Source organism: Ixodes scapularis, unplaced genomic scaffold (assembly GCF_016920785.2).
Source record: "Ixodes scapularis isolate PalLabHiFi unplaced genomic scaffold, ASM1692078v2 PGA_scaffold3__209_contigs__length_174095766, whole genome shotgun sequence".
Taxonomy (NCBI): Eukaryota; Metazoa; Arthropoda; class Arachnida; order Ixodida; family Ixodidae; genus Ixodes; species Ixodes scapularis.
Window position 1 is genome coordinate 147180276 of NW_024609868.1, and position 27955 is coordinate 147208230.

General features: G+C 50.4%; 1 protein-coding gene across 1 annotated transcript; it reads left to right on the forward strand.

The window, feature by feature from the left end:
- The first annotated feature begins 218 nt into the window (after positions 1-218).
- Positions 219-27951, forward strand: LOC8050761 (far upstream element-binding protein 1). Its single transcript, XM_029994277.3, has 18 exons — positions 219-393; positions 1354-1450; positions 3046-3087; positions 3815-3851; positions 3931-3998; positions 6952-7081; positions 7678-7828; positions 8314-8412; positions 8496-8543; positions 9906-10253; positions 18522-18708; positions 19629-19786; positions 20317-20381; positions 22124-22221; positions 23699-23887; positions 24335-24444; positions 25944-26227; positions 27315-27951. The coding sequence occupies exons 1-17, from the start codon at positions 295-297 to the stop codon at positions 26214-26216; spliced, it is 2199 nt and encodes a 732-aa protein (XP_029850137.3). The 5' UTR covers positions 219-294; the 3' UTR covers positions 26217-26227; positions 27315-27951.
- Positions 27952-27955: the final 4 nt, after the last annotated feature.

Sequence of the window (27955 nt, forward strand, 5' to 3'; positions counted from 1 at the left end):
CTGCGCTGACTGCGCCGCCGCCGATAATCGGTGCCATTCAGATAACGCGTAAACATGATAAATAATAATAAAAAATATTTATGTAATGTTGTGAAAAACCTTTCGAAATTATTTTAATTCAGACATTGATTTAATACACTTGTTGAAGAGAGGAATAATAAGTGTTGTTCTGCGGGCTTGCTCTTCCAGCTTCCAGGTTCATGAGCACGTTCGAAATGCGCTCATCGCCTTTTCTGCGAGCTACTGGAGTGGTCACGTGACAAATGTGGAACCGCCATTTTGAGCTCTTGCAGCATGTCGGATTTTACCGCAGTTGCGCCGCCACAATCAAATATTTCTGGTAATTACGATCCAAGTGCAGCGTTCGCGGATGCTGTGCAAAGAGCGCGACAGGTAAGTTTTCCGTTCAATTGGCACCTTTTTACGGCGTCGAAATAGCGTAATTTGTTCCCCGCGGCCCGTCCCGGTTCGAGACCATTGTGCCGCAAGAACGCCATAGCGGGATCGGACGCCGGCTTGTCTCGAAAGTGTCGTTTATTCGGCAAATGGGGCCGCTCTAACCTGCTCCCGTGCTAGGAAAGCGATTACTAGCGAGTATGGGCTAATGTTTTTGTTGGGATAGTGGTGTTCAGTTGATATTCGGCAAATGTGGCGCTAAGCCTAACTTGCCGCCTTTATGATAGCTCGCCCAGTGTAGCATCGCTGGCAAGCGAAATCCCTACTTTGGACTGTACCACCAGAAAAGGTGGCGGAAGAAAGAAATAAAGAAAGGCTTAATCGCTTCAAATTGCGTGATCAGTAACTTGATAACGTTTTTAATGGGTACCGGCCTCGCTCCAAGAGCCACGAGTGCCGGTTTTTTCCGCGGCCTCCTGGGAATTTTTTTCTTTGTCGTGTTTTTGATCGGCCATTTCTCGTACCACGTTGCGCTGGAACGGTCCCCTAAATCGACCTGTTGGCCGCGTCGTAAATAAATAAGCACTTGTTTATTGTAGACTCCCAGAATCTTTCAAGCAAAATGATATGGAAATCACATTTACGAAAAAAAAAAAAAAAGATTCACGCGGGTTGTGTTCGTCACATTCGTGCGGTGCCGTGGCAGTCTCGAAGCAAACTGCGCAACGGCTTCCCCTCCGACAATTTGGTACACGTGCTCCAGGATTGCACAAATTTCGAAGGAAGTGGACCGCAGTGCACAGCCGACCAACCTGTTTTCTCTGTGTCCGCGTTGAAAAATTTTTTTTTTTTTAAGTGGACCGGGATTTTTTAAAGTTAGTATTTATGGTTGTGTGTGTTGGCTAAGCAGTTACCAAACGCGGGAGTGCTTGAAGCCACCTCTTTTTGTGTTTGCAGATCGCTGCAAAGATTAACCCCCCTTCAAATTCGGAAGCAGGCAGCATAACGGGCGGCGGAACCAAGCGGCCGCTAGAAGATAGCATGGACAGAAATGGTACGATCAGAAATGGTGCTTTCCCTTTTTCATCACAGGTTGACTACTAGTGTCTGACACCTCTCTTGTACTGGTGCCCTTGAAATAAGCGAAGGAAGGAGCAGTGCAAAAGGCGGGGACCAGATTCAGTGTTGTCAGCCTGCAAGGGGATAGCTGGCATTCAGAAGCATGCTCTACTCCTTGCTCGATTTCCTAACATTCTGCAAACTGACTGCCCATTGTGAGTGTTTAAAACATCGAAGTACCGACGGAAAGAGTAAAGCTCCTAGCATATGCCTACTCTATATTTAATTTGGTCATTCTTGATTCTTCGTTGATGACTTTCCCATCAAACAAAAAAGTGTGTTATACCCTCGTTATGCGGGCACCCTTAGCTGCAGTCACGGTAAGCCATAGTTACCACTCTGTACTTTTGGACCAGATTCTGTGCAGGCACGTAAGCCAGGCTTTTGAAGGGGAAGAAGAAGAGACTGCTCATGGCAAAATGCTTTAGGAGTTGGGGAAGGGAGTGGGGAAAGGGGCATGGGTTGCTCAGAGCTCGGCTCATTGGTCAAGTGTACCAGTTCTTGCGTTCGTTCTAGTTAAGAGTGTGTGCTTGTTTGTTTGTGAAACATTCCAATGCTTGAGGCACTGTAATTTGGCATAGCTGGGCAGAATCACTTCTCCACCGACGGTGGAGGTGAAGTTTTCAAGATTGTCGTAGACTGCCTATTTGGCTAATATGTCCGCCAGGGCAGCAAAAATATCTACTATGGTCGGTGACAGGTCAAGAACAAAGTGGAAGCTCCTCCCACCCCTTTCCACTTCAGCGGAGCGTACGGTGGAGAGGAGGTCAACTCCTCTCCAGCTTTCGCTCTGCTAAAGTGAACAGAGGTGGGAGGAGCTTCCACTTTGTTCTTGACCTGTCACCGACTATAGTTAATTTATTTTTATGGGAAGCAACAAAGATTTTAAGGCATCCGGGTCTATTTTCAAAATGTTGTCCGTCATCGGATCGGACTAGAAACTCCTTATAGTTGCACTGATTGCTAATGCTACTTGTAAGAAATGTGCAAGGTTAAGCAACTCATTCGCAATGTTCCAGCTCACACTCTTGCGTGATAAGATAAGAGCGGGACACTGACATGGAACGAGCCCGCCAGTCAAACAGCTTATCTCTCAACAGGTGCACTGTTTGCATCCTTACTTGTTCAGCTTTGCCAAGTTAAGTTCAATCACCGAGCGCCTTTGCGGTACGGTATGTACGTCGACCGCATTTCTCGGTCATATGGGCCACGTGGCCGGAGGTCCGTCCTTTTGTCCCGCGGCCTACGTTGGTGGGGGCCCTGCAGATCGCCTCCCGCATCTCGACATTCACCTGCATCGCCTAGAGCTTTCTGGCTGCTGCGTTGGCCTGAAAAGTGTAGAAGCGATGCCACAGCAAAGATTTCCCGAGGTTTTCGCTGACACCCTAAGAGCCGGCCTGGTTCTGTGAAGGGAGTTAGATAGTACATCTCTGGACAAGTGACTGTGGGGTAAAGCCCCCTGGCGAAAGCCTCCGGGCGCGTTGCGTCGCAAAGGTCTGTTTCTGACCGTTCTCTTTTTCCCTGAACCAGACGGCTCCCCCGACGCCAAGAAGCTGGCCGCCGTGAACGACCGTGAGTTGCCATTTATTTGTTGCTGGGACGTTAGTGCGACGGGGTTCGTTGGTGGTGTCGCGCCAAGGTTTGCACGGGGTAGCCGCTCGTAGCTAACTGCAGGGTGTCCGATGGCGTTTGGCACTGTGGCAAGCGGAAGCCCCTGGGTTTGAGATGGACGCGACGATTGGAATACGGGGCTTTGGGTGCCGACCATTTGACTGCACATACTCTCAAACGTCGGTCGTCTGTCCTACGAACGGTGTTGCTTTCTAATCTTAGCCTTCCGTAGGTTTGAGGCAGATTCTAACTGCTTACGTAGACTGCTGTACGTCTTCCCGGGCAAAGCATCGTGCGTGCTTACGCTTACAGTAGACGCTTTAATTTGAGCTTGAAGGCTCGGATTAAAAGTATAAAAGGCTTGGTTTCAGGTATAAAAGAAAAACAGTGGTAATGCACATTCGAAGGAGGCAAGTTGCACGAGGAGATGCCCGTGGTGTGTGGTTATGCATCAAAATCCTGTCGTGACGTCTTAAATAGTCGGTTGTTGGCAGCTTGCTCAACGTACAAGTAACCGACGATAGTACCCCCGCAAAAGTGGACGATTAAAAGGGGAATCCTCATCTCGGGTTGTTCACCCTCTGGGGTTGCAGAATGGATTTTCGACTGCAAGTACTTTGGCCGCATTTTTTTCCCCCGCCCCGGACGCATCTTTGCGTCGACGTTAACCGTGCTCCTTGCTTTGCAGCATTCGGGGCTCAGTTGGCCGCCCTCGCTCAGCAAAGGTGAGGCTGCGCTCTCGTGGGCGGCGATTGTGGCCGCTTCTGTTCCCTTCCGTTGCTGACTGCCTCGTCTCGCTTGCAGAGGTGGCATCACAAACCAAGCACCAGCCGTGGAGGAGTGGAGTGTCCCCGATAAGATGGTGGGCCTAAGTGAGTACAGCCTCCTCCTCGGGCGCCGGTTGAACTGGCCGGGGCTACGGACGATCCCCAAACCCCCAAAACATTGCTTTTTTCGTTGTAGTCTTAGAATTGGGCAGAAGGTTCCGAAACGGCCCTCCCAAGATATATATGCCAGGGGTGGCCAAGCTGCAGCTCTTTCCATGTTAAAGTGCGGCTCGCGGCTCCCCCCCCCCCCCCCCCCCCCCAAAAACACACACACACTCTTCCCCGCCTTCCCGGTCACACGAGCACCGTCCCAAAACGAGAAATGGAACGTGTTTTAAACCGGAAGACAGATTGTGGCTTGGTAGTCTTGTGCCACTATTACCTTAAGTACAGTAGAACTGCTTTTGACTCTGATATAGTGAAAGTAGTTTGAGTTTCGTTATTGCTCTAAACAGAAGCCCCCCCCCCCCCCCCCCCCCCCTGCGACTTTTGGAAGTTTCGTGGTTTTGTTTGCGGTTCTTTGGCCGGGTCAGCTTGCCCACCTCTGATATATAGACGCTTTACACGTGCCAAATTACAGCCGCCATTGCTGACCTTCTCTTGTCTTACCGAGATGCCGAGCAACTGAAACTGTAGTTGACGATCCTCTACAAAGGCCTATGCTTTAGAAAAGGACACAGTTGAATCTAATATGGCAATAACCTGGCCTGCTATGGTAATGATGAAGTGAAATAAACGGAATAAGAGGAAACAAAAACTGAATGTCAGTTATGGCGGCGTCCAGGCGCAGCTGCTGCAAAGCGTCTATACCATAAGGTGCCGATCATTTACCCATTTTACATTGAGCGCCCACTCCTCAATTTTGTTACGTTTGGAAAATACGAAAAGGGCATTCTGTGTCCTTCCTTTACCTAAGGGGAGTGACCAACACCCAGTTTTACGCAATTTTCTTCCAATTTCGAGCGGGCGCTCTCTCGGGATTTTGCGGTGTGTATTTTGCGCAATGTTATTGCTGCAAGACTCATTTTGGTTTGGAGCGGTTCTAAAGTTCCCCTTTCGAGTGCTTCCAGAGCTCCTATTTCAAAATGTCTCTAGAGAAATTTTTTTTTGAAAGAACTATTTATGGCAAAATGTGTTTGTAAGGTTATTTGGGGCGAAAGGGGCGGCGACTTTCTTTTGCGACAATCCCGGCATGTAAAGAAAAATGTTTTTCGGGAGCTCGGAGCTCTTTGACTAGCAGCCTTCTGGTGTACATTGGAAACGTTGGCGAGGTAGAAAGTGCGTTTGCCGTGTCGATTCTAGACTGGTTCCGTCGTTCTGTTGGTACCCACTCTTCCCCTCAATGTAAAGGATTTCCACTTTTCATGGGTAGGCGTTCGGCACCAACGGGTAGTTTCTGTGTCACTGTATGCGAGCTCTTCCAGCCACTAGACAGTGCCAAATTTGGGAAGGAGTCTGTCGTCTTGCAGCGAGACCACAGAGTCTGCAAAGCGCACACGGGGGTTGCACCTCCGGAGTTTGCCATTGGTCGCGAGAGCTTGTGCGAATGCTAGTGGCTTGCGGTGCAACTAGCGTTGGCTACGGTTTGCTGCTGCAGGGCGAGGAAGTTGTGAAACCTTGGTTGCCTGTTTTTGTCTAAAGTGGCGGGTGTTCGGTGCTTCCAGCGTGCGTCGGTGCGAGCGTCGATTAGAGCCCTCGGGCGCCACCTTGTCCGCCCGGGGGTGTCGGAACTGACGCAACAGCAGCCAATAGTGGAGCTTTTCGCTGACACCCCAAGAACCTCCGGTTCGGTGAAGGGCGTTAGATAGTAGACCTCCGCACATACACGCACTGCCGTCGTAGCCGGTCTTTATCTTTGACACGCCTATGCACGCGCCCCTCGAAAGACGTGTCGTCAACTTGGACTGGGAGTTTCGCATTTCATTGCACGTCCCAGGTTTGTTCTTCGTCCTATCCGCTCGAAGCTGCAGCCTCGTACGAGCACGGGGTCGTCCGAGCTGCATACTGATGGGGCTGCTTTTTTTAACCACTCTCCCTTCAATATGTTTGTCGGGACCTTAGTTACTGCTGCCATTTGGAACTGCCCGGAGACGTTTGGCCGACCAAAAGCACTGGTGCGGGCCTGTTAGTAGAAAGCGCTATCCAAAGAATGTAACAAGAATAGCCACGCCACAATCGTCGTTGGGACGAGTGGCCATCGTGGAGGCTCTGTTATGAAACGGATGCGGTGTCGAGGCTGGCAGAGTTTTGTAGAAGTAACGATTCAAATCAAGTTCGGAAAATCTCTCAAGTCGAATGGCGTCTGGGATTTCAGTTGCCGTTTCACACTCCCCGTACGGCGAGGAACTGTCCCGCAAAGACATTGGCACGTTCGAAATTTTGACTTGCGACTACAGCCTAAGCTCATTATAACAGACCTGGTTACAACAAATATTTGGATATAACTTACCGATTTGTGAGGTTCAGTTCGTTTTCTTCTATGCACCATTGACTGAACTTCATAGCTGCGTACAACATACTCCTCTTACAACAGACCGAAACCATGGTCTGTTTTAACGACCTTAGACTGTATAACCATGCTTTCAGCTTCAGGTCGCATTTTCCAGAAAACTGCATTCTCAGCCTAACTGTGGTCCGTTGCAACTCAAGAAGGTGGATTGGGGAGGAGGAAGCAGACAACGCTGGAGAAGAGAGGGGGAAACCTTCTTTTTTTAGCGTTTCATATGCTTCCTCATTCCTGGCCCGTCTTACTCTTGCCCTACCTTCTTGAGTTGCAACAAACTATACAATGTCTCACTTTTTTTTTTGTCACACATTAATAGGTTGCACTATTTTAACCCCTGTTTACTCTCGGTCTTAGTAGAGCTATTATTGGGATATTACGGTATGCTCTCAGAGCCAGGGGTTTTTGCAGGTGTTACTCTCCAGTGCACACCGCGGCCCCGTTTGGGAGCCGGTGTGTGGGGACCCTTGTCTGACCCTTGCTTCCTTTGTGCAGTCATAGGGCGAGGAGGAGAGCAGATCAGTCGCCTGCAAGCCGAATCCGGCTGCAAAATACAGATGGCTCCAGACTGTGGAGGCCAGCCAGACAGGCCGTGCACCCTGACGGGACCGAGGCACGCAATCGAGTGAGTGTGTACCCCTCCTCCCGTTGACGCTCTGCAAGTTTCTAATTGGAACCAAATGTCTATTTTCACTAATTACGGAGTTTATCGACAAATTTTGCTTAATTAGTTGACCGATGGTTATGATTATCCGCCTGTACGATGTCTCCCTGGACGTATAACTCACCTGCACGATTCGCATAAGTGAAGCTTTTGTGGCTTTTTTTAAACAAATCTGTTGAGCTTAAAAATAAAACCCTGTGCTGACGGGAGCTTGCAGCTGCGGTCCTAGAGAGAGGCGTGTTTGGAACCCCTGGGCTGTCTCGGAGCTTCTGCAGTGCAGAGACTAGAAGGCATCCCTCGGCCGTCGACGGAGAGTACCGAACACTCCTCGCGACGGAGAAGTCCTTCCGAGGTCAAGCGAGCATACCGGAAAGCCGTCCTCACAAGCTCCGCTTCTATCCGGCTTTTGTCGCAAACTGCTCCGAATCGCGCCTCGACTCGCCACTCGCAGTCGGGTACGGTTTGCAACGCCGGTTTCAGCAAATCTGTCGGGGAGGACTTTCGCAAGTGTGGGGCGAAGAGGGCCTCTCTTACGCACGGCCGTTGCCGCACCGCAGGAAGGCCAAGGACATGATCAACCAGATCATCAGCCGCGGGGGCGACCCCAGCCAGCTGAACGACGGCCACGTGATTGTGGAGCTGATGGTGCCCGGTCCCCGGGTGGGCCTGGTCATCGGCAAGGGTGGCGAGACCATCCGCGGCCTGCAGGTGGGTCGTCTGGTTACGCGGTAGTTTGCGGGTCCTGCACGACACTGTGCGAGCATGGTGCCGGAGATTCGTAGGAAATTGATTTCAAACTGGTGTTGTTGGGCACCAACTTTCGCTACGCAGGTTGGTGTCCCGATTGAGCACTCTTAGCCATCCTAGTGCTGACAGTGGCGGTCCTTCGATTCTGAAATAAAATGGAAAAGCCCGGCGATTTCTCGTACACTCGTTGCCGTGGCAATCTGTGGAAGGAGGCTAGCAAATTGCCGACCAGAAATGACAGAAATCGGGGGCCAAAGTAACATTTGACTCGCACAAAACCCGACGAATTGCATGCAACGGGCACTTTGTAGTCCTCTTCATTCGTGAAGATGGGCTTCGGGAACGCGGTCCTGCGAGAATTTCTTGAAAGCGTGTGAACTTTGGATCAACCTCTGCGGCGGGCGTAGTCCCGGGACCCGATGCTAATGGGTGTTCCTCCCGCGCAGGAAAGAGCCAATGTGAAAATGGTGATGATCCAAGACGGTCCTCAGCAATCTATGATGGACAAGCCCCTCCGCATTACCGGGGAAAAAAGCAAATGCGAGGTGAGGGGGCCCCTTTTCTGTCCGACCCGTCAATAGCCGGCAGTGCGTCCCATTTCTGACGCTCGTTTTTTTATGTTTTGCAGTACGCGAAAAGGCTGGTGCTTGACCTCATCACAGAAAAAGAGCTCGAGGTAAGCCTCCTCCTTTCTTTATTGACGTGTCTGCGGTTGTACCTGTGTTGGGGGGACCCTTTTCATCTTTGGGGACCGGCGACATGAACTCTTCCGGACCCCGACAAGGAAAGGGAAAGGATTCATGCCGAGAGGGATGGTCTACGTGCCTGGACTCTCTGCAGGACGCGTTAAACTCTCCCGGCACATTGCGTCCACCTCGCAGTCGGCGATTGGAGTGCCGTTTGTTTCGGAAGGCCTTTCACTTTTGAGTGGAGGATAGTCGGCTTGTTTTGGGGGTGGTGGGGGGTGGGACTTGGGAGAGTGTGACCAGTGGCGAGTGGGCTGTGGGGTTGTCGGTGTGTTGACTGGTTTGTGCCCGATTTGCCTTCTTGGGTAACACTCATGGCTCGTGAAGACGGACGGACAGCTCGAGCCAATGCATCCCCGATCTCTGGTCAGTCTGGCTTTGCTCTGCCTCCGGTTGGGGGGGGTCAGCTTTTCTGAAAGCCTCCGTCATTGGATGCTGGTGGCTGTCTCGAGCGGGCTTCTCAATGGGCCGCGTCTTTCCGTCGATTACGGACCTGGGACGTTTGGGTGCGGGGTTGCGGGAGGGTTGGCTGGGAGGAGAGACACCCACGAGCATACGATGCCGACAGCCTGGCCAGAACGAAAGAGTTTTGCTAGAACTCGCTGTGTAATGGCAGGTTGGCACCTACCGTCTGGCGCTAAGCAACCACCTGGAACGGCACTAATGCAGCGCCGACTTCATCGTAACTTAGACGCTGTATCACCCATGTGGTGTGAAGTCGGATCTGCATCGGTGAGGCCAGCACCATTTCTATCGCCGTGGTGTACGTGCAAACAGGCCTCAATTCATAGGAGTGTCCGTTGAAGCCAGTTTTTGAGGTGCTGTGTGGCTCGTGCAAGTAATTATCCGAGTGCTTACAGGCTTGTTTTAGTTAGGATAGTAATTTTTGTTGTGCAAGTCTCATCAAAAGTGGGTAATTGAAATAGCTGGTAATATCCCGGCTACCGTTCTACGCGGGAACAGTGGCCAGAAATGTCTGTCCTCTCCTTAGGGTGTCACCTATAAGATAGCGGAATGCTCTTTTCGAAGTTGAAAGGCCAAGCTGGGTAGGCTAAGGGTTAAATGCTACATTACTACACTTTTGTTTCTCTCTTTTGTGGTACTGTTGATGTTTTTGGTGCGGTCAGCTCCTTTTAAGCTCCTAAACTTGAAGATGCGCAAAGTCTATCGTGAAGACAGTTTGAAATGCACGACAAAGAAATATAGATGTCGGTTTTACGAAGCAGAATATGGTCACCGACACCGAAGGGCGGAGAGAGCGGTCCGAGCACCGGGGACGTCTGTCTTTGCAGAATGTGCGCCGAGGCTTCGGCGGCGGCGGAGGAGGAGGGGGAGGGGGCGGCGGCGGAGGAGAGTACGGTGGCCCCGGGGGCGGTGGCCCCGGAGGTCCGGGCGGCCCCGGCGGAGGGGGCCCCGGTGGAGCCTCGCAGGAGGTGCTGGTGCCAAAGCAGGCGGTGGGGGTAGTGATCGGCAAGCAGGGAGACATGATCAAGCGCATCCAGCAGGAGACCGGGGCCCGGGTGCAGTTCCAGCAGCCCCAGGACGACAACGCCCCCGACCGGGTCTGCCTGCTAACGGGGGGCCCCGAGCAGGTGCACCACGCGGCCTCCTTCATCGGGGAGCTCATCCAGAGCGTGCTGGTGAGTCCTGCCGCACGCCATCCGAGCCCCTCGATTAGGTCCGCGCTTCTTAGGAGTACCGGCGTTGCACAAACGCATGTGCCACGAGTGAGTGCTCTGCTGCTGTTTGCTCTCGAGCGCCGCCCGTTTTGGTGCTGGGCCTGTGTTCGCTTCAGAGGACTGCGCGAGAAACTGGCCTCGTGCATTGGTGCAGGTGATGCTACTCGTAAGACACACAGACGTATCGAGGGGCTTTACACGTCGAGGGTGGTGCATTTCTGCAGTATGAATGCCTGCGGTGTTGCGCGGCTCTTGCCCGGCAAATGGGGCAGGCAGTCTGACTAGGGAATAGAAGGCACGCGCTCGTAGGAGGGGAGGGGTTGCTCGTGAGGAACAGCAGGGTCGTACCGCATCTTGGTTGGTCGTCGTGACTTTGGCGCCTACCATATTTAGTCGCATAATGGATGCACCGCGCACAACTGGTGCCGATAGTTGTACTTTTTTTCCCCTCATGTAATGAACACACCTCTAATTTTCAGCTCTGCGAGTTTCGAATTGGGTCCAATTTAGTTAGCCACCAAGCCAATTTTCTTTTGCCGCCAAGAGGGTGGGCCCAGTCGAGCCAAGCCAAGCCGCTCTCGTAATGGCTGCAAGTGCGTAGTTGCAGAAGTGATCAACGGCGAAACCGAGCGGCGCACACACCTGACAAAGCTTAGGTCTATCGGATGCAATGATGTCAAGAAACATGCTGTCGTCTGTGGTCTGTTTTCAGACCTAAATTGTGAAATTAATTAGGCCTAAGAATGGTTGCATCGCTCTCCGGGCTGAGCGAGCTTCGTAGGCCGCTCTTCTTTCGACCCTAAAGGTTCGCAGTTTATAAAGCATGGTTACTTTGGCGTGCTTCCGACCAGTTGTGGGCGCCTCCATCAGTGGAGACGTGCCCAGTACCTTGCCTTGTCATATTGGCACCTAATATGACATTTGCTCAAAGTGTATAAATGTAAAAAATTTCACCCCGCCTAATGAACGCACCCTCCATATATGTGGCAATCTTTCAGAGAAAAAACTGCGTTCATTATGCGAGTCAATACAATAATTGTTTGTTCGTGCATGTGGTACTGTGTTGCATGATCTTGCAGCCTTCCGGCAAATGGCGAGCTTCTGGGGAGCCGTCGATTGTAACTGTCCTTATCCTAACCTTGGCGGGTCTGAGTGGTCTGCTTGTCTATAAAAGTGTCTTTCCGCGATATGCTGGCATCTAAACTCCGTTTCGGTTGAAGTGCAAGGTTCGAAGTGACTAGAGTAAAATCCCAGCGTTCATCCTACCTGCCGAAAATGTCCGCCTGTGCTGTGCGAGCATCCTCAGAGGCAGCACGCTTGGGATTGTTGCTTTGGCTTCGCTCTCGCATAACGAAACAAACTATGGTGCCTGCGCAGTTTTCTTTGGAACAAAACGCTCCGTGTAATGGCGTGCTTCTTAATCGCCAAGCTGACCTGGTTCTAGTAGTAGTGTTCGGTGCATGCACGAGGAGAGGGCGGTCTTGGCAGCACTTTTGGGGGTCCACGGCGTAGCATTGGGCATTTCTGAAGTGTGAAAGCGCGCAGAGGGGTGTTTCCTTCTCCCCCGTGGTTCCCGCCTGCACATTCCCCCGTCTGGGTCGTCCCTGCACGTGGCAGTTTGGGGAACATTTTGAGTTGGTTTTGCGGAGCAGAGTGCAAATACGGTACCTCTAACAGCGAGTGTTTGTCCACTGTTTTTGTCGCCACAGAATCGTTACCCAGGCAATAATAATCAACTGAGAGATTCTGGATTTCATCCGCCCATTGTGAGTGCTAATTTTCTGTGAAATAGCAATTCCGAGTGAAGCTTTCCGGTTTGTCTACGTGGCTTGCAGTGTGCCTTTTCTTTATCTCTTGAAGCCTACTTTATGTGTTGGAGTACCAGAGCAATGCTTTAGCTGTTGAGCTCTATATATTTACGGTGCTTCCGAGATTTGTGCTGCTGTTTGATGGTCGTTTTGTTGGACAACCATCTAATCTGGCTGGGGGAAAGCTTGTGTAACATTTCTTTGCAGATATCGGAAAGCATAAAAGAATATTATGAGATTTATTTGAGACTCGGCATTATTTCTCAGTTTTTTTGTTGCGAGATAAAAATGGTGTCCTTCCTTTCTGTACTTGGCATTAAATAAGGGCTAGTGTAGCCTCCAGTGTGCTTTACTTACCACCGCTCTGCTGTGCGAGCACGTGGCCTTGTCGCGCATGCGCTTTAATCTAAAGGAGGCGTCCAACAAAGTCCCGTGCTCGTGCAAGCAGCTTTGTCAGCATTCAAACACTATGGAAACCAGGCTAGCCTTGGCAACACTGAAAAACTAAGTTGACACTTAATATATAGTACCATCTTAATTGCACTTTTGAGGTGTTCAATTATTAATTTTAGATAGGTTCTGCCACAACCAGTGGCTATCGTATTTGCACTATTGTAATGCAAACCCTTTCTCCCATTTTTCTTTGGTGTGCCAGAGATGACCCAATAATTTTACCCATTGTCTCTTCCACTGGATGTTCCAATGCCAACTTGCGTTTGATGGTTGTGTAACTTGACCCATATCTTCCCCTACAGTTTTTTTCTTTGCCTACCCTCGACCAACCAGAGCTTTTTGCCAGGGATGCTTCACGGCAGTTCTTGTGTTCAAACGTGACGGGGTGGGGTGCTGTACAGCTCATTCATTCGTTATTCGTTAGTGATTGCCGGCGTGCCACTTTCCTCAGTAAAGGAGGTGCATTACGCATGTGCAAATATGGTATTGGAGCCGGGACTTTTTCTGGCGGTGTGGTTGATGACGGACGGCTGTTGAGGGCTTTGCGCTCGGACGCAGATTCATGTTTGGCTTGCAGATAGTACTACGAGACTAAGCGTATCAAACGAGGTCTTGCACACAAAGGTTTGCATTGAAAAGAAGGGCATTTGGGCACTATTGAGTGTTCTGCTAGCTTAGAAGCAAACTTGCAAGGTGTAGCACGATTTCTCTGCGTGCAGAATCCCAGTCACAAACGCCCCGCATCATTAGCCCCATGTTCCAAAAACTCTGCGTTCAGTTACCCCATACTGTATTCCCCTGTGCCAAAAGCGCAGCCTTCACCGCCCCCGTCTCATCCTCTGTTGTTTGAGTGTGAGAAGAGGTGTAAATTTGAACCACGCTGAGTCGTGAACTCTGACCTGTACGAGGCGGAGTTAAAGTGGAGGGAAGCGCAGTCAAGCGCAGTCCTTTTAACACTGTTGGAGAAACGTTGTATCAGTTTGAGATGTGTGTAGAATACTGCTCTTCCAGGTGCATGTACAATGACATCGGCGTTTCACGCAGAATGCACCTTGTACGGAATATTGTGAAGGTTTAAAAAAGGAAAATGGGCTGCAAACAGGGTAAATAAAAGGCCTTAGCCTAAATTGCTCGCTGATATAAGTCACAGATTTGTTGTGAGAGAAAGGTTCCTGCAGTGAAGCCCACAGTTTTCTTAGGATCTGCAGGCTAAATTTCTTGACAAAAAGTCTATAGAAATCAAATGGGCAGGTTGAATTGACGGGTGTTTGTGATTAAATTAAGACACAAGTTTTTAAAATAAATTTTTAGCTAGATGTTTAGGGTTCACAGTTACTATGGGATGCAGGACTTGTTGCCAAGTCAACCGCATCTAATTGAGTGCCGTCACAGACTAGGTGAGAACAGCCGGCAAAAGCTCCAGTTGTCCACATGCTCGAGACACCCATGGGTGTCTCGAGCATGTGCACACAGCCAAAGCACACACTGGAGGGTTTGAAAGACACACTCTGCCATCTCATTGTGTCTGTCACTATTCTCAGCTCCAGACAAACACAATGCCTGGGAGCAGAGCTGGTGGGGCCAGCAACCACTTTAGCCAATGTTCTCGTTTAATGTCCTTCTTTCTAGGCAACAGTTCAGTGTAACCAGTTTGGTGTAACTCGACTCGGAATTTTTGAAGGGAGCATTGAGTGACTCGCTGGCAAAAGGCCTTTTGGTGGTTGACAGCCTAAAAAATGTAGACTCATTGCTGCTGCGACGCGGACATTGTGTATGGATGCATGGTTTTGCGCAAAAAAGACGGACACAAGAGAGAGAAACAAACACGAGTGCCACTTACAACTGTATTGAGGAAACCTTTAGAAAACATACTGATATATCGTCAACTTCAATGCGTCGTGTCACTATCACACTCTCGTCGCAGAAACTTATCCAGGAAGCGTTTCTCAGCTTCCTTGATGAGTTTCTGTGACGAAACTTGCGCTCGTGTTTGTTTCTCTCTCTTGTGTCCGTCTTTTTTGCGCAAAGCCATGTATCCAAACGTTCACCAACTCGCCCAACAAACTATTTTGCATTGTGTATGTTTTTGAGGCACGAGTAATCGTGATGCTGTGGCCGCTGGAAGTGTTGTCCCTCGCTTTTTAAAAGCAGACACTTGTCCTCACTAAGCATATGCGGCGGGGAGACTGCTACAGGGCTGCTTAATGGGGTTTTCTCTAAATCAATTACAATTTGTTTCTAGAATTTCTAGTCTAGATTTAACAAGAATCGGTTATAACTATTGAATTTTCCGGTTTACGGTACTTATCGTTATAAGTGGATTGCAGTGTAATTGTGAAATCTGCTAACTCCTTCGGTGTGCTTAAGGGGCTTTTATTAGTGGGTAGCAACCAAGTGCCAGGTGCAGTTGTAAACCTGTTTTAGGAGGTACATAGATTTTATACTCATATTCACCAAGAACCGTAGTAAAAAGAATGGCCGGCATCTCACTGAACGCTATTACAGTATAACGTTGTTACAGCAGACATTCGGTTGTAACCATATATGAAGTTTCGTTGTTCTTCCTACCTATGCTATTGAGCCAACTTTCCTTAGGAGAGATTTTGTTTTATCATTTGGATATAATAGATTATATCTGGGCAATTTCTAATTAGTTCACCACTCCATTATACCAGACTGTTCGACGGCAGCCGTGATTTTAATGAGTAGGAGGGTTTGGCTTGGTGGTGATGGCATCCATCTTGCAAACCGTAGTCGTCGCACTCGGCGCCGCGCAATGCTCAAACGGCCCAAAGCACATAGTGATAACGACCGTCGGTGCAGCTTAATAAAAAATCTGTTCGTTTCAAAGTTGAGAAGTTGCAACGAACCAGTTCTTCTCTAATATCCATTCACATATAGTCAGTCTTGCTGGTTGGAACAGGCGCTAGTCATAATAAACACCAAGGTCTGTAGTAAGGGTACCTGCGTTGTACATAGTACTCCCTAGACCAAATCTTTGCCACTATGACTGTCAGTTATAAATTTACGCTAATTTTGACCTTGATGCTTCGAATTAAGCTAAATGTTGTTGCAACCGAGGTTAACATTGCATATTTTTATCAATACGAAAAGCGTAGTTTCTTGCTTAGACAACTAAACCTTATAAGTATACTACCTTGCGCGGCACACAAATAATGCGCGAAACTTCGTTGTTTCTCGGTGCGACGAGTATGGGACGTCAGTCTTTTCGAGGGGGAAATTTGGGAGGCCTTTTTCATTTCCAAGTGCGAAGATGGACGCGTCTTGATCGCGTCATTTGAGCAGGTGGCTTTTTCGAGTTGCTTCAGCGCGTGTCCGCCACGGAGAATTCTATTTGTAGTGTTCCAGTTTCACGTCGGCATGTGTTTCTTACAAAATAAGGAAGTCGGTGCTCCATCTACGTATCCTGTATTTATCTTGGGCGCGCGACGGCAGAAGTTGTCTCATGTCTCCTGTGGATCAATGTTAAGGTGGCGTGGCGTCGCTTCAGACATATGCAAAGGAAAACAAAAAAAAATTTAAACAGCCTGAGTGGTTAAAGAATGTCATAAAACAAATTTACGACGAAAAGAAATAATTTTAGAGTTATATTTATGGTGCAAAACTAATTTCTTGTCGGTGCCTACGAGAGCCCACGGAAAAGTGGTTGCTTAAAAGATGGCTCCTGCTTCATTTTTGTTTTTGTAAAAACAATGCAGTCCTCTTCAGTATCGCCTAGGAAGATCAGGCATCAAATATTACAACATAGTTCTGTCTAAATGCTTCCTAAATGATCCGGCAAACTTTGCAACTCACCAAGTTGCCGAAATCAGCTCACTCGAGCGGGCGACTTTAGGTGCAACCAACAGCGCAGTCAAGTCTACGGTGTGGGCCAACATTGGAGCTAAACGTCACCATTGCCCCCTTCCGGGCAAGCGCGACGGGTGACGTCAGCTGCGTTTCCTCTCGGCGCACCTGTGCAGTGCACTTCTCGGGAGCCGTCCGAGCGCCCTGCCGTTACCGCTGCCTTTTCCGTCGGAACCGCTGTCGTCGTCGTCTCACCGTTCGTGATTATTGTCTCTCGGAGTTAGGTTCACACTACGGACACTATGTGCGCATACTGATGTTGCAGTTGTGCAGACATTATTGAATGTCCTAGACACCAAAACGTGGCTAAGGGCTGTTATACTCCGACGTAATGCGTGCGTGCGAGCGCGTCACAGCGACGTCACGTCGGCGAAAACCCGACGCTCTATACTCCGGCGTCGTGGCGTAACCGACGCCACCGGCGGCGTTCGACGGAACCTGACCGCCTTGACGCCAAAATGGAGCATGCCGTATTTCACGCCGGCCGCGCCAGCGACGCCGGACCAGGATGCATCATGCGCTGGAAGCGCGGCGAATACGAGCAATAGCAGACGACGGGAGCACCACTCCGCGTGGCATCATGTTTGAAGAATCGGACTTGGTCGGTCGAGAAGCTCATCGAGGGAATTTGTCCTCACCCGTGTGTCTACGACACGAGGAAGCTTGAGTACCGTAGACAGTGCGCTTGTCAAAGATGTGCCGTATGTACATTAACCGCCTACGTTTGCGGCGCAGGCGGTGCACCAACAGTGCAAGCGTGAGTTTTCGTCGGGCAAGGTACGTCCACGCCATCGCTCGAACTTGGCGCTCAAGAAGCGCAAGAATTCTCGTCTGCTATTCGAAACGAAAATGAACCGGAAATGGCGCACTCTCGCAGGAAGCGCGCCCTCGCAGCCAGATTCTGCGCATGCGCCGTGCTGGCGACCCACCGACGCGCGCCGCGGGAGTCGCCAGGGCCGCCGGAGTACAGAGAGGTCGAATTTTTGACGCGCGCGGCGTGATTGACGTGACGTAGCCGACATCGGCCAGCGTTCGTTTGCGCGCGCGTTACGTCAGAGTATAACAGCCTTAAGAGTGCGGTGCAGACAACACTTGCGCCTGTCACGCGCCCGCCCCAATCCTGCCTGTTGTTGCGGAGAGGATCACGTGACATCCTGTACCACGTGATAGCCATGTTCTTGGTGGCCAGAGGCCAGTGTTGCCGGACAGAGCCGAAGTTTTGGTTTCGACTTCTGCTCGTGTTGGAAATTAAATTAAAAAACATATATCCCATTTTTCGCGAAGCAAATGACTTGGTGTCTTCTCTTGGGGCTTTTTAATGCGAAATCACTCATCCCGAAATCTTTGGAATTGAGCCGAGTGACCCTTTAAGTCGCATGACTGGCTGATATAGTCATATGGTGCTAGCGCTCTTTTAGCAGCTTCCTATGGGCTCTAAAAGTTTGTTTTAAGTGCAACAAAAAATAAATATATTAATCAGTAACTTTTAGAGTTTATACGAAGCTCCCAAAAGAACACAAGCACCACGCAATATAGTCCTCAACGGCGGCGTGCCATGTTCAGTGTGTGGCTGCGGCGGTGCAGCATGGTTGTGCACAGGTTTACCATGTGACTACTAATGGCTCCCGCGGGCGCCAACTACAAATTAGTTTCGCGCTGTAAAAATAACAACAAAAAAAATTTTTTTTTTTTTTTTTTAAATTTGTTTTGTCATTTATTTCTTATCCAAACTGTAAAAAATATTTCCTTTGCATATGTTGTTTAAGGCTGGTTGCGACATTTCAGTGTGCTCCCTCGAGACCGCCGAAGGTGCTGTCTAGCCCCGCACCACTACCAGCCCCGGTATACCTACGCTGAAGGTTTCAGTCTCGCCTGCAAGAAATAGTCGCTCGTAACGTGGTCGAAATGACCAAGTCTGCGACAAATGAGTGTCAAATGTACATGCAGGGTGTTTGGGGTTGCCCCATGGGTGGTGCCAGTGTGTTAGAAAGAAATACTCTAGATTCCGTTCAGAGCCAAAGGTAGCCTTTGGAGAGACGAGTGTGGGGATGGCATTCCCCGTGGAAGCGTACCCTGAGCGAAGGCGTGTGTTGCCTTGCAGGCCCGTGACCAGCAGAACATGGGCCGGGGTCGAGGGGGCCGTGGCCGGGGGGGCTTTGACGGGGGCTTTGGGGGTCCCCCGGGGGGCCCCGGCATGGGCCGAGGGGGACGCCGGGGAGGAGGGGATGACATGCACGAGGTGCAGTACACGGTGCCCGCCAACAAGTGCGGCCTGGTCATCGGCAAGGGTGAGTCTCTCTCCCCCCCTGCACGGTGGGGCATTTTCTCCTTTTGTGTTTCGGGCTAGGAATGGGTAAATGAAAGTGCACTGAAATTTCCCCGCTAAATTTGGCGAGAAAAGCAGAGTTGCGATAATTATAGGCTGGTTTAATTTTCTTGCTAGGAAAGCGCTTACGTCTACGAGTTAGCCTGAGGAAACTCTGTGCGCAAGTAATAAAAGCGTATGGAGCATAAGATTAGTTCTGCTTTGCACTGTAGCATAAACTTGCTCTTGGGACGTATTGGAATGGTTGGTTGCGGACCTGTGAGCTTAGCTTTGTTTTTGCGAAAAATTGGGCCAACGCCCTCGGTGTTTTTGAAGGGGGGCGGTCCGCCGTGTGTGGTTGGGGTTGTTGTTCTTGAAGGGTCATTTTCTCTTCTGCTTTGTAGTCCAACGGTACAAAGTTTAGCTGCTTTTGACAAAATGGGAGGATTTTTAACCAGATTCCAGTTTGGATATCTTAGCAAAAGACCTCATAAATATTCGGCTGCAGCCAAGGCCCGCACTGCCCAGCCTCAGTGGGGACTAACGTCGGTTTGTGGGCAGCTGGCAGACTGAAAAGTGGGCACCACCCCGAGCTAAGCACGTGCAAAGCACCCTTGCACGACCTCGTACCCCTCGCCAACCTTCCTTTGGCGCGGGGCAAGGAAGTTTGTGCGACAGGAAGCTCGGCGCGTGGGGTTACAGCGGTGCCTGTCTAGCCTCGCTGCGTTCAGAGCACCGTGTCAGAACCCACGCACATTCCTCGCTTCGTCGGAATCTCACGTTGCTCCCCCCCTTTCGTTTTTGCACGCTAGTCGAAACTGATTGAGGCCGTTGTTAATCGAAACTGCCATCCATAAACTTTGCCGAGGTGTGTCTGACTGTGCCCCCGCTCGGCTGTGCCAGGTGGGGAAGCGATCCGCCAGATCAACCAGCAGTCTGGCGCCCACGTGGAGCTTTCGCGTGCTCCTCCCCCCAACCCGGTGGAGAAGGTCTTCATCATCCGTGGCAACCCCCAGCAGATTGAGCACGCCCAGCAGCTCATCAACGAGCGAATAGGAGGGGTGAGCTTTCTTTCATTGCGCACTGGAGCTGTTCGGGCTAAGGTGCTTTGAAGGCCGAAAAGAGGCAAGTTTTAGGATTTCACGGCCGGAAAGACTCTGCATCGAGGAAGGAAGCGCCAGCACCAGGAAACTTGAGCTACAGTTACAACTGTAGCTCAAGTAGGCAAAAAGGCAGAAGTCAAACAAAAAGCTGCTTCCTCGAAGTCTCCATTATCTCTTCCTTTCTGACGTGTACATCTGTGCAGCAAAAGTGGCATTTGTGGTGTGTAAAAAAATGTTTGACTCCAAAACTTCTTTGTATTGCGTCCTTGAAAATGTTTCGACAGAGCCTTGAACACCATTGACAACCAAGAATATTTTTTCCCTAAAGCTCTCGTGTATTTTGTAAATAAAACAGTTGAGAATGTTTTCCCAATGATTGTTCACTTTACTGTAGAGGCCCTACTGTGCTAGCTTTATTTGTGAGTTAGCGGAGTGTCTTGGGTTGACGCTCTGCTTGTGGCTGAAGCGCCTGCCCGCTCTCTGTGCAGCCTCCACCAGGTGCGTCGAATGGACAAGGCCCACCCAACTACCCGACGCAGTACCCGCAGCCCTAGTAAGTGTCCCCCGTCGCGGGTTGTGTCTGCTACCGCATGAATCTAACCGGCTCGTAGTGGATGCCATATTCGCTCTCTCTTGTCTACTGGACTACTTGCACGGGGACGAAAGATGTAGATCGGCCTTAAAAGGGCGGTGCAACGATTCTTGAACTTTGGCCAATTAATCTCTCCTCTAGAATGAAGAACATAAAGCCGTTTTTTTCTCGCAAGGTCTAGTTCTTATTAAAAGAATGAAATGAGTCGAAGGGCAAAGTGCCCCTCTACACTCGCGCCTTCTTACGAGCGACGTCACTGCAAGACTACCTTGTTTCCCTTTGGACCCTGTCTTAGGGGCCCCACCTGGTGCCTCTCCGATTGTGGCCTTTTCAAGGATTAGCGTCGTCGAAGGTCATGGCGAGCGGCTGAGACAAAAGACAGTCTGCTACGGGGCTGACGGCTTTCTGGACTTTCGTGTACCCTAGTGACAAGACACCATGGTCCCCGTAACCTCTGCATGCGGCTGCAGATTGGCAAACGTTTTGTTTTTTTCCCTCGCTATTACGCGGCAGATGGGCAGTGTTTCGGGGGAAGGTGGCACGGTTTTTCTCAGTTGCGTCTAGATAAAAAATATAAAAAAATATTTTTTCAACTATTATAGGAAATAATTTTAGCGTTAAAATCCTTTCAACGTTAAAATTATTGCCTCCCCTTTAAAGGTTTTAAATGGTTTTGAACGCGCATAAAATAACAAATGAACGCTGTAGCTTAGAGTGGCTCTATTCCGGCCTCTATGGTTGTAACCGACGGTGTCCTCGGTGCTCGGGTCTGACTGGACTTGACGGCGGCCAGAGTTGCTCTCTTGAGCCGTCCAGTAAGCGCCTTTTTGGGGTTCGCGGTAGACGTTCCGTAGATTTTCGCCTCTACGTCCCTCTGGATGCCGACCTTGAGCGGCTACAGTGTACGAGTAAGCCCACCTTGGACCGCACGTTTAGTCCAGCACCAAACGCAAATCTTGTCGACACCGTATTTGTGACCCGTTGCACGTCTGCTGCACTCCAGGGCATAAGTGGCAGTCGGAAAATACTTGGGGCCCGCATGAACCATCATCGCGAATACAAAGCATTCACGAGGGCCTAAGAGCAACGTTGGGAAACCTGAGAATCCGATGTGAGAGTGGCTGTTGTCACATGGTGAGAGGCGACCGAAAACGATACGACAATGATACTTTCAGAACTCCCATAGTCTTATCTGCGCTTCAGAACACGGCAAAAAGCGGAGCGGAGGTGCAAGCGTGTTGGGGTAAGCGTAGCGGAGTGAGCTCCACACTGTTCAAGAGGTCGGTGCACGTCGAAAAAGTTGCGCGGTTAATAGAAGTCGAGTGTAGTTGCATTTGGCAGGAATGTGGGAACTTGCACCGGTAAAATGTGGCAAAGAATGGCGAAGAGTATTTTTTGTGCGCACGCTCCAACCTGTTAATTTTTCACATGGAGCATCAGGCAATAGCTCATTTTGCTCTTTATGCGGGCACTAATGTCTGGTTACACCAAAATGGAAAGGACACACCGATGCTTGCGCTCCAAAAGTCCTCTTTACTGCTCCAGAGTTGCTAGAGTGAACCGTATAGCTGTTCTACTAAAACTTGCTCATCGGCTGTACTGGCTGTGCTACTTCTAATAGAGTTCCCAAACCTTGTAAAGACCATAAGTGGTGACCTGCCCTCTGGATTGTGATTGGCCTCTGCTCCCACGTGTACTTGCAGCCAGCAGCCGCCCCCTCCGAACCAGCCGTACGCTCCCCAGGGCTGGGGCAACGCCTACCAACACTGGCAGAACCAGAGTGCCCCTCCAAATGACCCCTGTGAGTTCTGGCCTTCTTTTTTCTTGTGCGTTTTGTCATCTTGCTCTGCACCTGCTATTGTCACCGGCAGAAGAGTGGTTGATGTCGCTGCGCTGGCCTCATTTCTAGCCATTGCCACCGAAATTGCTGGACCATAGTACTCGTGAGACCTCTCCGTGCAGATTGGGTTTTATGGGTTATTTTCTGCAAGTTAATAGTGACAAACGAGCGTTGCGCAAAATAGAAGTTGAATGAAAGAAATTTTAAGGGGGGCCACTACCCCAAAAAGTTAATGTTTGAATTGCTTGTTTGATTTACTTTACATTTACAGGACTTGTTTCTGTTGATGTTGAGAACAATTATGCCAAATTTTGTTACCCTGAGTGAAGTACAAAAAAAAGCAAATTTTTAAAGAGGAAAGTGGGCCTGTCGCATTAGAAAAGTATCATTTTGAAATTACTTATAGATTTGTCGTTTTCATCTGTTTTATTGTCTTAGGACAGTTTAGAGCAGATAGCTCTTGGGCAGGAGATCCAACTATAGGGGGCGCTCTGACCCGTTTGTTTTCCCCACGCTCGGTGTTTACTCAACACAAGGCCTGTGCACATGCCGACAGGCTTTATGGGCATGTCCATGTCATCTTCTACAATAGAGCGCGGGGCACAGTTTAATGTAAAAAATACTAACAATCGACGAAGCGGCGTTAAGTGCCGGATCTATCCTCAGAGAATGTGAGCTTGACCCACTTCGGCTTTTGTGCTGAGCTGGGATCGTGCATGCTGCATTGTTCATGCAGGCCGTAGTGGAAACAAGAGCCCCTCCTCCCCCTCGCCGGAGAACACGAACTCCAGCCGAACGCTGACGCCGCGTTCGGTTATGTCGGCCGAGCGCTGCGTCATTGTATTTGTTGTCCCCATCCGTGTAGTTGTTAGGTTAACCGCTTGGGGCGTCACGGTCTGTTCTCCCCAATAGAGCTATATTTCTATTTTATACTATCTTTCAGGAGAAAAAAGCCACATAAACACAAATGCTGTTTTTTAGATTTCCATCCTTTGTCCAAAAATCTAGTTTTGAGCACGAAAAATTACAAGAATAAAAAATACAAGCTGATAGCTATCTTTCCCTTATAATTTCACCCTAGAAAAACTCATAAAAATGAATCTAAGTTAGGTAATAATGATACAATAGTTTTCCTGAAGTGTAATTTTTGCCAAAGAGTAAAATGGAGAAAAATCGTTCAAAGTGCTCCAACCTGCACCTTTAGCATCGGTGGACCTAAAGTAATTTATATAAAAATAACTGCGCAGAGTAAACAAATCAACCTTTCTGGGAATACTCTCTAGATGTTGGTGAATGTAAATAATATGACATTTTTCAAAATCAACTTTTTTTGCAGAAATGTTTTCTGGGTAGTGTTCCCCCCTTAACGGAAGTGTAGAGTACCGGTTTTTGCGAAGGGGGGCGGTGCATTGACCGGAGCATGCTTCTTCCGATGCAGCCAAGGCGGCGGCGGACGCCAATGCGGCTGCCTGGGCGGCCTACTACGCCCAGTACTACGGACAGCAGGGAGGCCAGCCCCCCCAGCAGCCCCAGCCCCAACCCCAGCCCCCGCAGGGAGGGGCCCCCGCCCAGGCCATGCCCAACCAAGCCCCCCAGCAACAGGCTCCCCAGGCAGGGGCACCCGCAGGTGGGTGCTTCCGTCCCGTTTGCGAGTTCAATCGGGGCCGGTGCACGCGTTTTCTGGGTCTCGTTTTTTCGAAGTGTGGAGGCTCTGTATTGGGGGGTGCCTCCTGTCCGTCGAAGCTTCGCGAGTGACCACGGAGGCACTTCCTTCGGTTTTGTTCTGCGCGACTTGCCTCGACGTCCGTCGTCGAGATAAGCGAGACAACCTGTTTGTACGTTAGGCAACGGTTGAAATTGGTGCCCCCCAAATCTGGGCATGGCGTGCCGGGACCGACCTCTGACCCGCACTGCCAAATCTTGGGGGGCCACAGCAAAAGCCCTCCGTTTAATCCCTGTGCCGGCCATTGGTGACGGCCGCAGATTCATGGCGGAGGCACACTCGCTGGTCGGGGTTCTCTGGCGAGCCCCCCTGTCGGGAGGGAGGGTGTAGACGTCCCCTTGGCGGTTGCAGGTGCCCAGCCGGACTACAGCCAGGCGTGGATAGAGTACTACCGGTCGCTCGGCATGTTCCGGGAGGCCGAGATGATCGAGCACCAGACCAGAGGGAACCAGAGCCAGCAGGTGGGTGCTTGCTCTTTTGAGTGTCTTTCCAGGGGCGAATTTATGGCTAAAGTAGAGAAAAAAGTATTTTGTTTTTGTGCGCTAGGAAGTTTTAAGGTGTCCGAAAAGGAAACTATTAGTCATAATTCAATGTTGTTACAGCTTAGAAATGCCCAACTAATTTTTATTAGTCTTTTCTATTTTATAAACCCACACTTGCTGCTTCAGTGGTTCAATAATTTGCACTATATGTAGTAAAAAAGGAGAGGGAGGGGGAGAGAAAGGAGAGGGAGGGGGAGAGACACTTCCCTATGCATAGTTCTATATTCTACATCTCAACTGACTATCCCCATTTGGGCAAGTCAGGCAATGAGTCGCGTGGCGTAACAGTTTTAGCAGAGACTCTATCAAATAGGATGCATCAGTTTACACAAAGAAACCATGAAGACTGGAGAAGAAAGGATTTGTCAGCAAGGCAAATGTAAGAAGGCCGAATAATATGGAGACTTTCTGAGATTCCTTGACGAACGTGATCAAGATGCCTCGTTATTTTAATTGTTAGTTATCGAATCACTCGAAAATGCCCCCCTCCGAACCCCAAATCCGACCCTGTGTTTTTCTTGTTTTAGTCCGTGGCACATAGTTCGGAGCAAGGGTGGAACGCAGGAGAGGCAAAAAATAAATGACCATGCGGTTTTGGGTTGTTTCGCAGTAGGACCCGTCCAAATGTATATGTTGCCTTCGTCTGATATCTTTGTAGGAGAGCACCTGAAGACGAGGTGCAAGACAAAGATGCACACTCGCAGCGAGGGACAGCTTTGAATGCTGTGCTAGTCTCGGAGTGTAGTGCAAAAGAGTGGCCACCTAGTGTGGGGTTGGCCCTCCTCCCCCTGCGTCGTAGAGTTTACACGACGGTAGACAAAAGGGCGTGCCAGGATTGTACGCATTTCGGTCACCTTGAAATTCGGTGCAGTAGCAGACATTTTTTTAATGCGAAAGCATTAACAGTCCATGGAGCAAGCCGGCGTCATCGGCTTTGAAGCTGCTCCAAGTGGCACCTTAACTCCCTTCTCCAAGTGAAGCCCAGCTATGAAACCACGCGAAAAGCCTAGCCAAATGGCACCTAGTTTACCCGATCCCAAAGGAGCGGAGTAAAGCTGATGGATTTCGGTTTTGGTCCCATTGGCTGGCGTGCATCGACAAGGCTTCCATAAGCCGCTGTGCGTCAGTTTCAACAACCTACACCCCATGGCGCAGCGTGGCCGTCAGTGCGCCGGTAACACGAGGCGTCTAAGCTCAGAGCGGCGAGGAGAAAGCGTGCTCTGCCATCGACGCAAGTGCACAAACGCAAATGACGTGCATGCTTTCGCGTTCACAAGTGATAAGAGGTGCCTAGGTGTACCGCGAGCCTTTTTCCCGTGCTCTCTTTTTCTCCTGTTTGGGGAGCCGAGGAGAGCGCTCGAGCTTTGCCGCTCTCCCCTATTGTTGTGCCCTGACACGGGCTCCCCTCCCTACCCCAGGGGCAGCAGCCGTTCCCCCAGGGAGGCGGGGCGGGCGGTCCGGCCCCCGGCCAGCCGGCCCCGGGGGGTCCCGCCCCCACAGGCCCTCCCGGGGGGGGCGCCCCGGGAGTGCCCCCGGGCAACGCCTACCCGGCTGCGGGCGGCTACCCCCCGCAGCAGCAGCAGCCGCCCCAGCAGCAGGCCCCCCAGCAGCAGCCCCCCCAGCAGCCCTACGGGGCCCCGGGGGGACAGTATGCGGGCTACAACTACGCCGGCTACGCGGGGGCACAGTGAGCTGGACTCCGGTGAGTGGGACTTCTGGCCTAGAAACTACACTGGGGGAGTGTTCTTGTCTCGTTTACTTCCTGTACAAGCCACATAGGTCATGAAATGCAGTTTCTCTTTGGAGGTTTTTTTACGTAGCGTTTACCAATGAAGTGTATGTTGCTGGAAATCTGTTGAAAGAATGGATGCAGACGTAAAATGCGGAACGACGCAAGCACGCTTTTGGGAAGTGGGCTTGCATAGTCCTTCGTTTGGAGTGCTCCTTTTTATCTGCGAGTGTTTGGAGCGCAAGACACTTTTGAAGCCAAGACCCCTTCCCGTTTCTCCGCCACCTTCTGGCGGTGTGTCGAGGCGAGGGATGTGGGAGGCTGGCGAAAAGGCTTCTGCCTCGACGTGGCTGCGACGTCAACCTGTTTGTTTTCAAGGTGACTGGCTGACAAAACGCTCGGAGTTGTCGATGCATCCATACTCTTTTCAGGGAGAAAATGTGTCTCGTGACGTAGGTGGCACTATTCGTACAGTTTCGGAAAAGCGTCTTCTCGGCTCTCGTGGTCCGTTTTAGAGGCTGTGTAAGGGAAGGAGGGCCTTTTAATTAATCTAGTCCCTCGGTCTGGGTCTCGTGCCACTGCGATGGGTTGAGTGCAGTCTCGAACAGGCTGGGTGGTGTGGTTTCTCATTTACTGGAGTGCAATGGATTACAGGACCACCGGTCATAATATGTGGTCGGCTGCATCGTTGAAAAGTGGAAAGCTTGTTTTCCACTTTTTTGTTTATTCTTCCGTGTCTGTTTCACTCGACCGAGGGATCTTTACTGCCCCTCAAGCTCGAAAGGTATCATCGCAGTTTGAGGGGCTAAGTATCCGAGACTAGCTTCTGCCCAGCAGAAGCGGCCAAGCATAGATAGGCTCGTGCGCTCCGATTTGGAGGACGGTCGGGCAAATGTCGGTGTTGGGTTTGCGACCCCTGGACCGAGGACGGTGGGCGAGTTCAGGTAAGGCTGCTGGGGTCTTTTCCTTTGCCGGTGCATTTTGTTGTGGCAGTGCTGGGGCCTGTGCGTGCGGGTGACTCAGGTTGGCGCCTGTGTTTTGTTGTCTGTGTCTTTTGCAGATTGTTGAGCTGTCCGCCTAGCAGTGCTACCCTCTTGCCCCCTTCATCCCGTTGAGTCGGATTTTTGATGAGAGCGTGCAATGTGTTGCGTGTTGCCTCTGCCCGGGGGGCGGCGCAGGACGGGCCGCTGCCTAGGGCCCGCCGGTCTCCCCCTCCTTTCACTCTTCTTTTTTTTTTTTGCTTTTAAATTGCTCTTGTCATTTCCAATGGCCCTCAGTTAGGTCTAGGAAGGTGGAGAGGAGTCGTTCACTCTAGGCACACATAGGCAGACATTCCGACACATTGGTCAGGCACGCGGCACGGAGCTAAACCATTCAACCTTTCTCTTTTCGTATTTCATCCCTAGCTTTGCAAGTAATTCTGAAGCGGGGTTCAATGTAAACTTGGGCGCCGGTTCGTTCATTTCCTTCGCTGTTTTATTATTTTTTTTTTTCTTCTTTTGCCACCTTTCAAGCATTGTCACATTTTTTTTATTAGTGTACAGGCACTCGTTGAGGAATTCATTGTTACCCAATTCTAGATTGGCCATTGGGGCATTTTTTTTGTTTGTTTTTGGTATTTTTCAATATTTTTTTTTCTCCCTTTTCTTCCCCCTTTTGTACTGTGTGAAATAAACTTGTACGTGACATGTGCCCTATTGT

Bases quoted from the DNA above. Each gene is read 5' to 3' on its own strand.
- LOC8050761 (XM_029994277.3), top strand. From the start codon at position 295: ATGTCGGATTTTACCGCAGTTGCGCCGCCACAATCAAATATTTCTGGT. The intron at 394-1,353 runs GTAAGTTTTCCG...TTGTGTTTGCAG, and splicing joins CTGTGCAAAGAGCGCGACAG to ATCGCTGCAAAGATTAACCC. The intron at 20,382-22,123 runs GTAAGTGTCCCC...GTGTACTTGCAG, and splicing joins ACGCAGTACCCGCAGCCCTA to CCAGCAGCCGCCCCCTCCGA.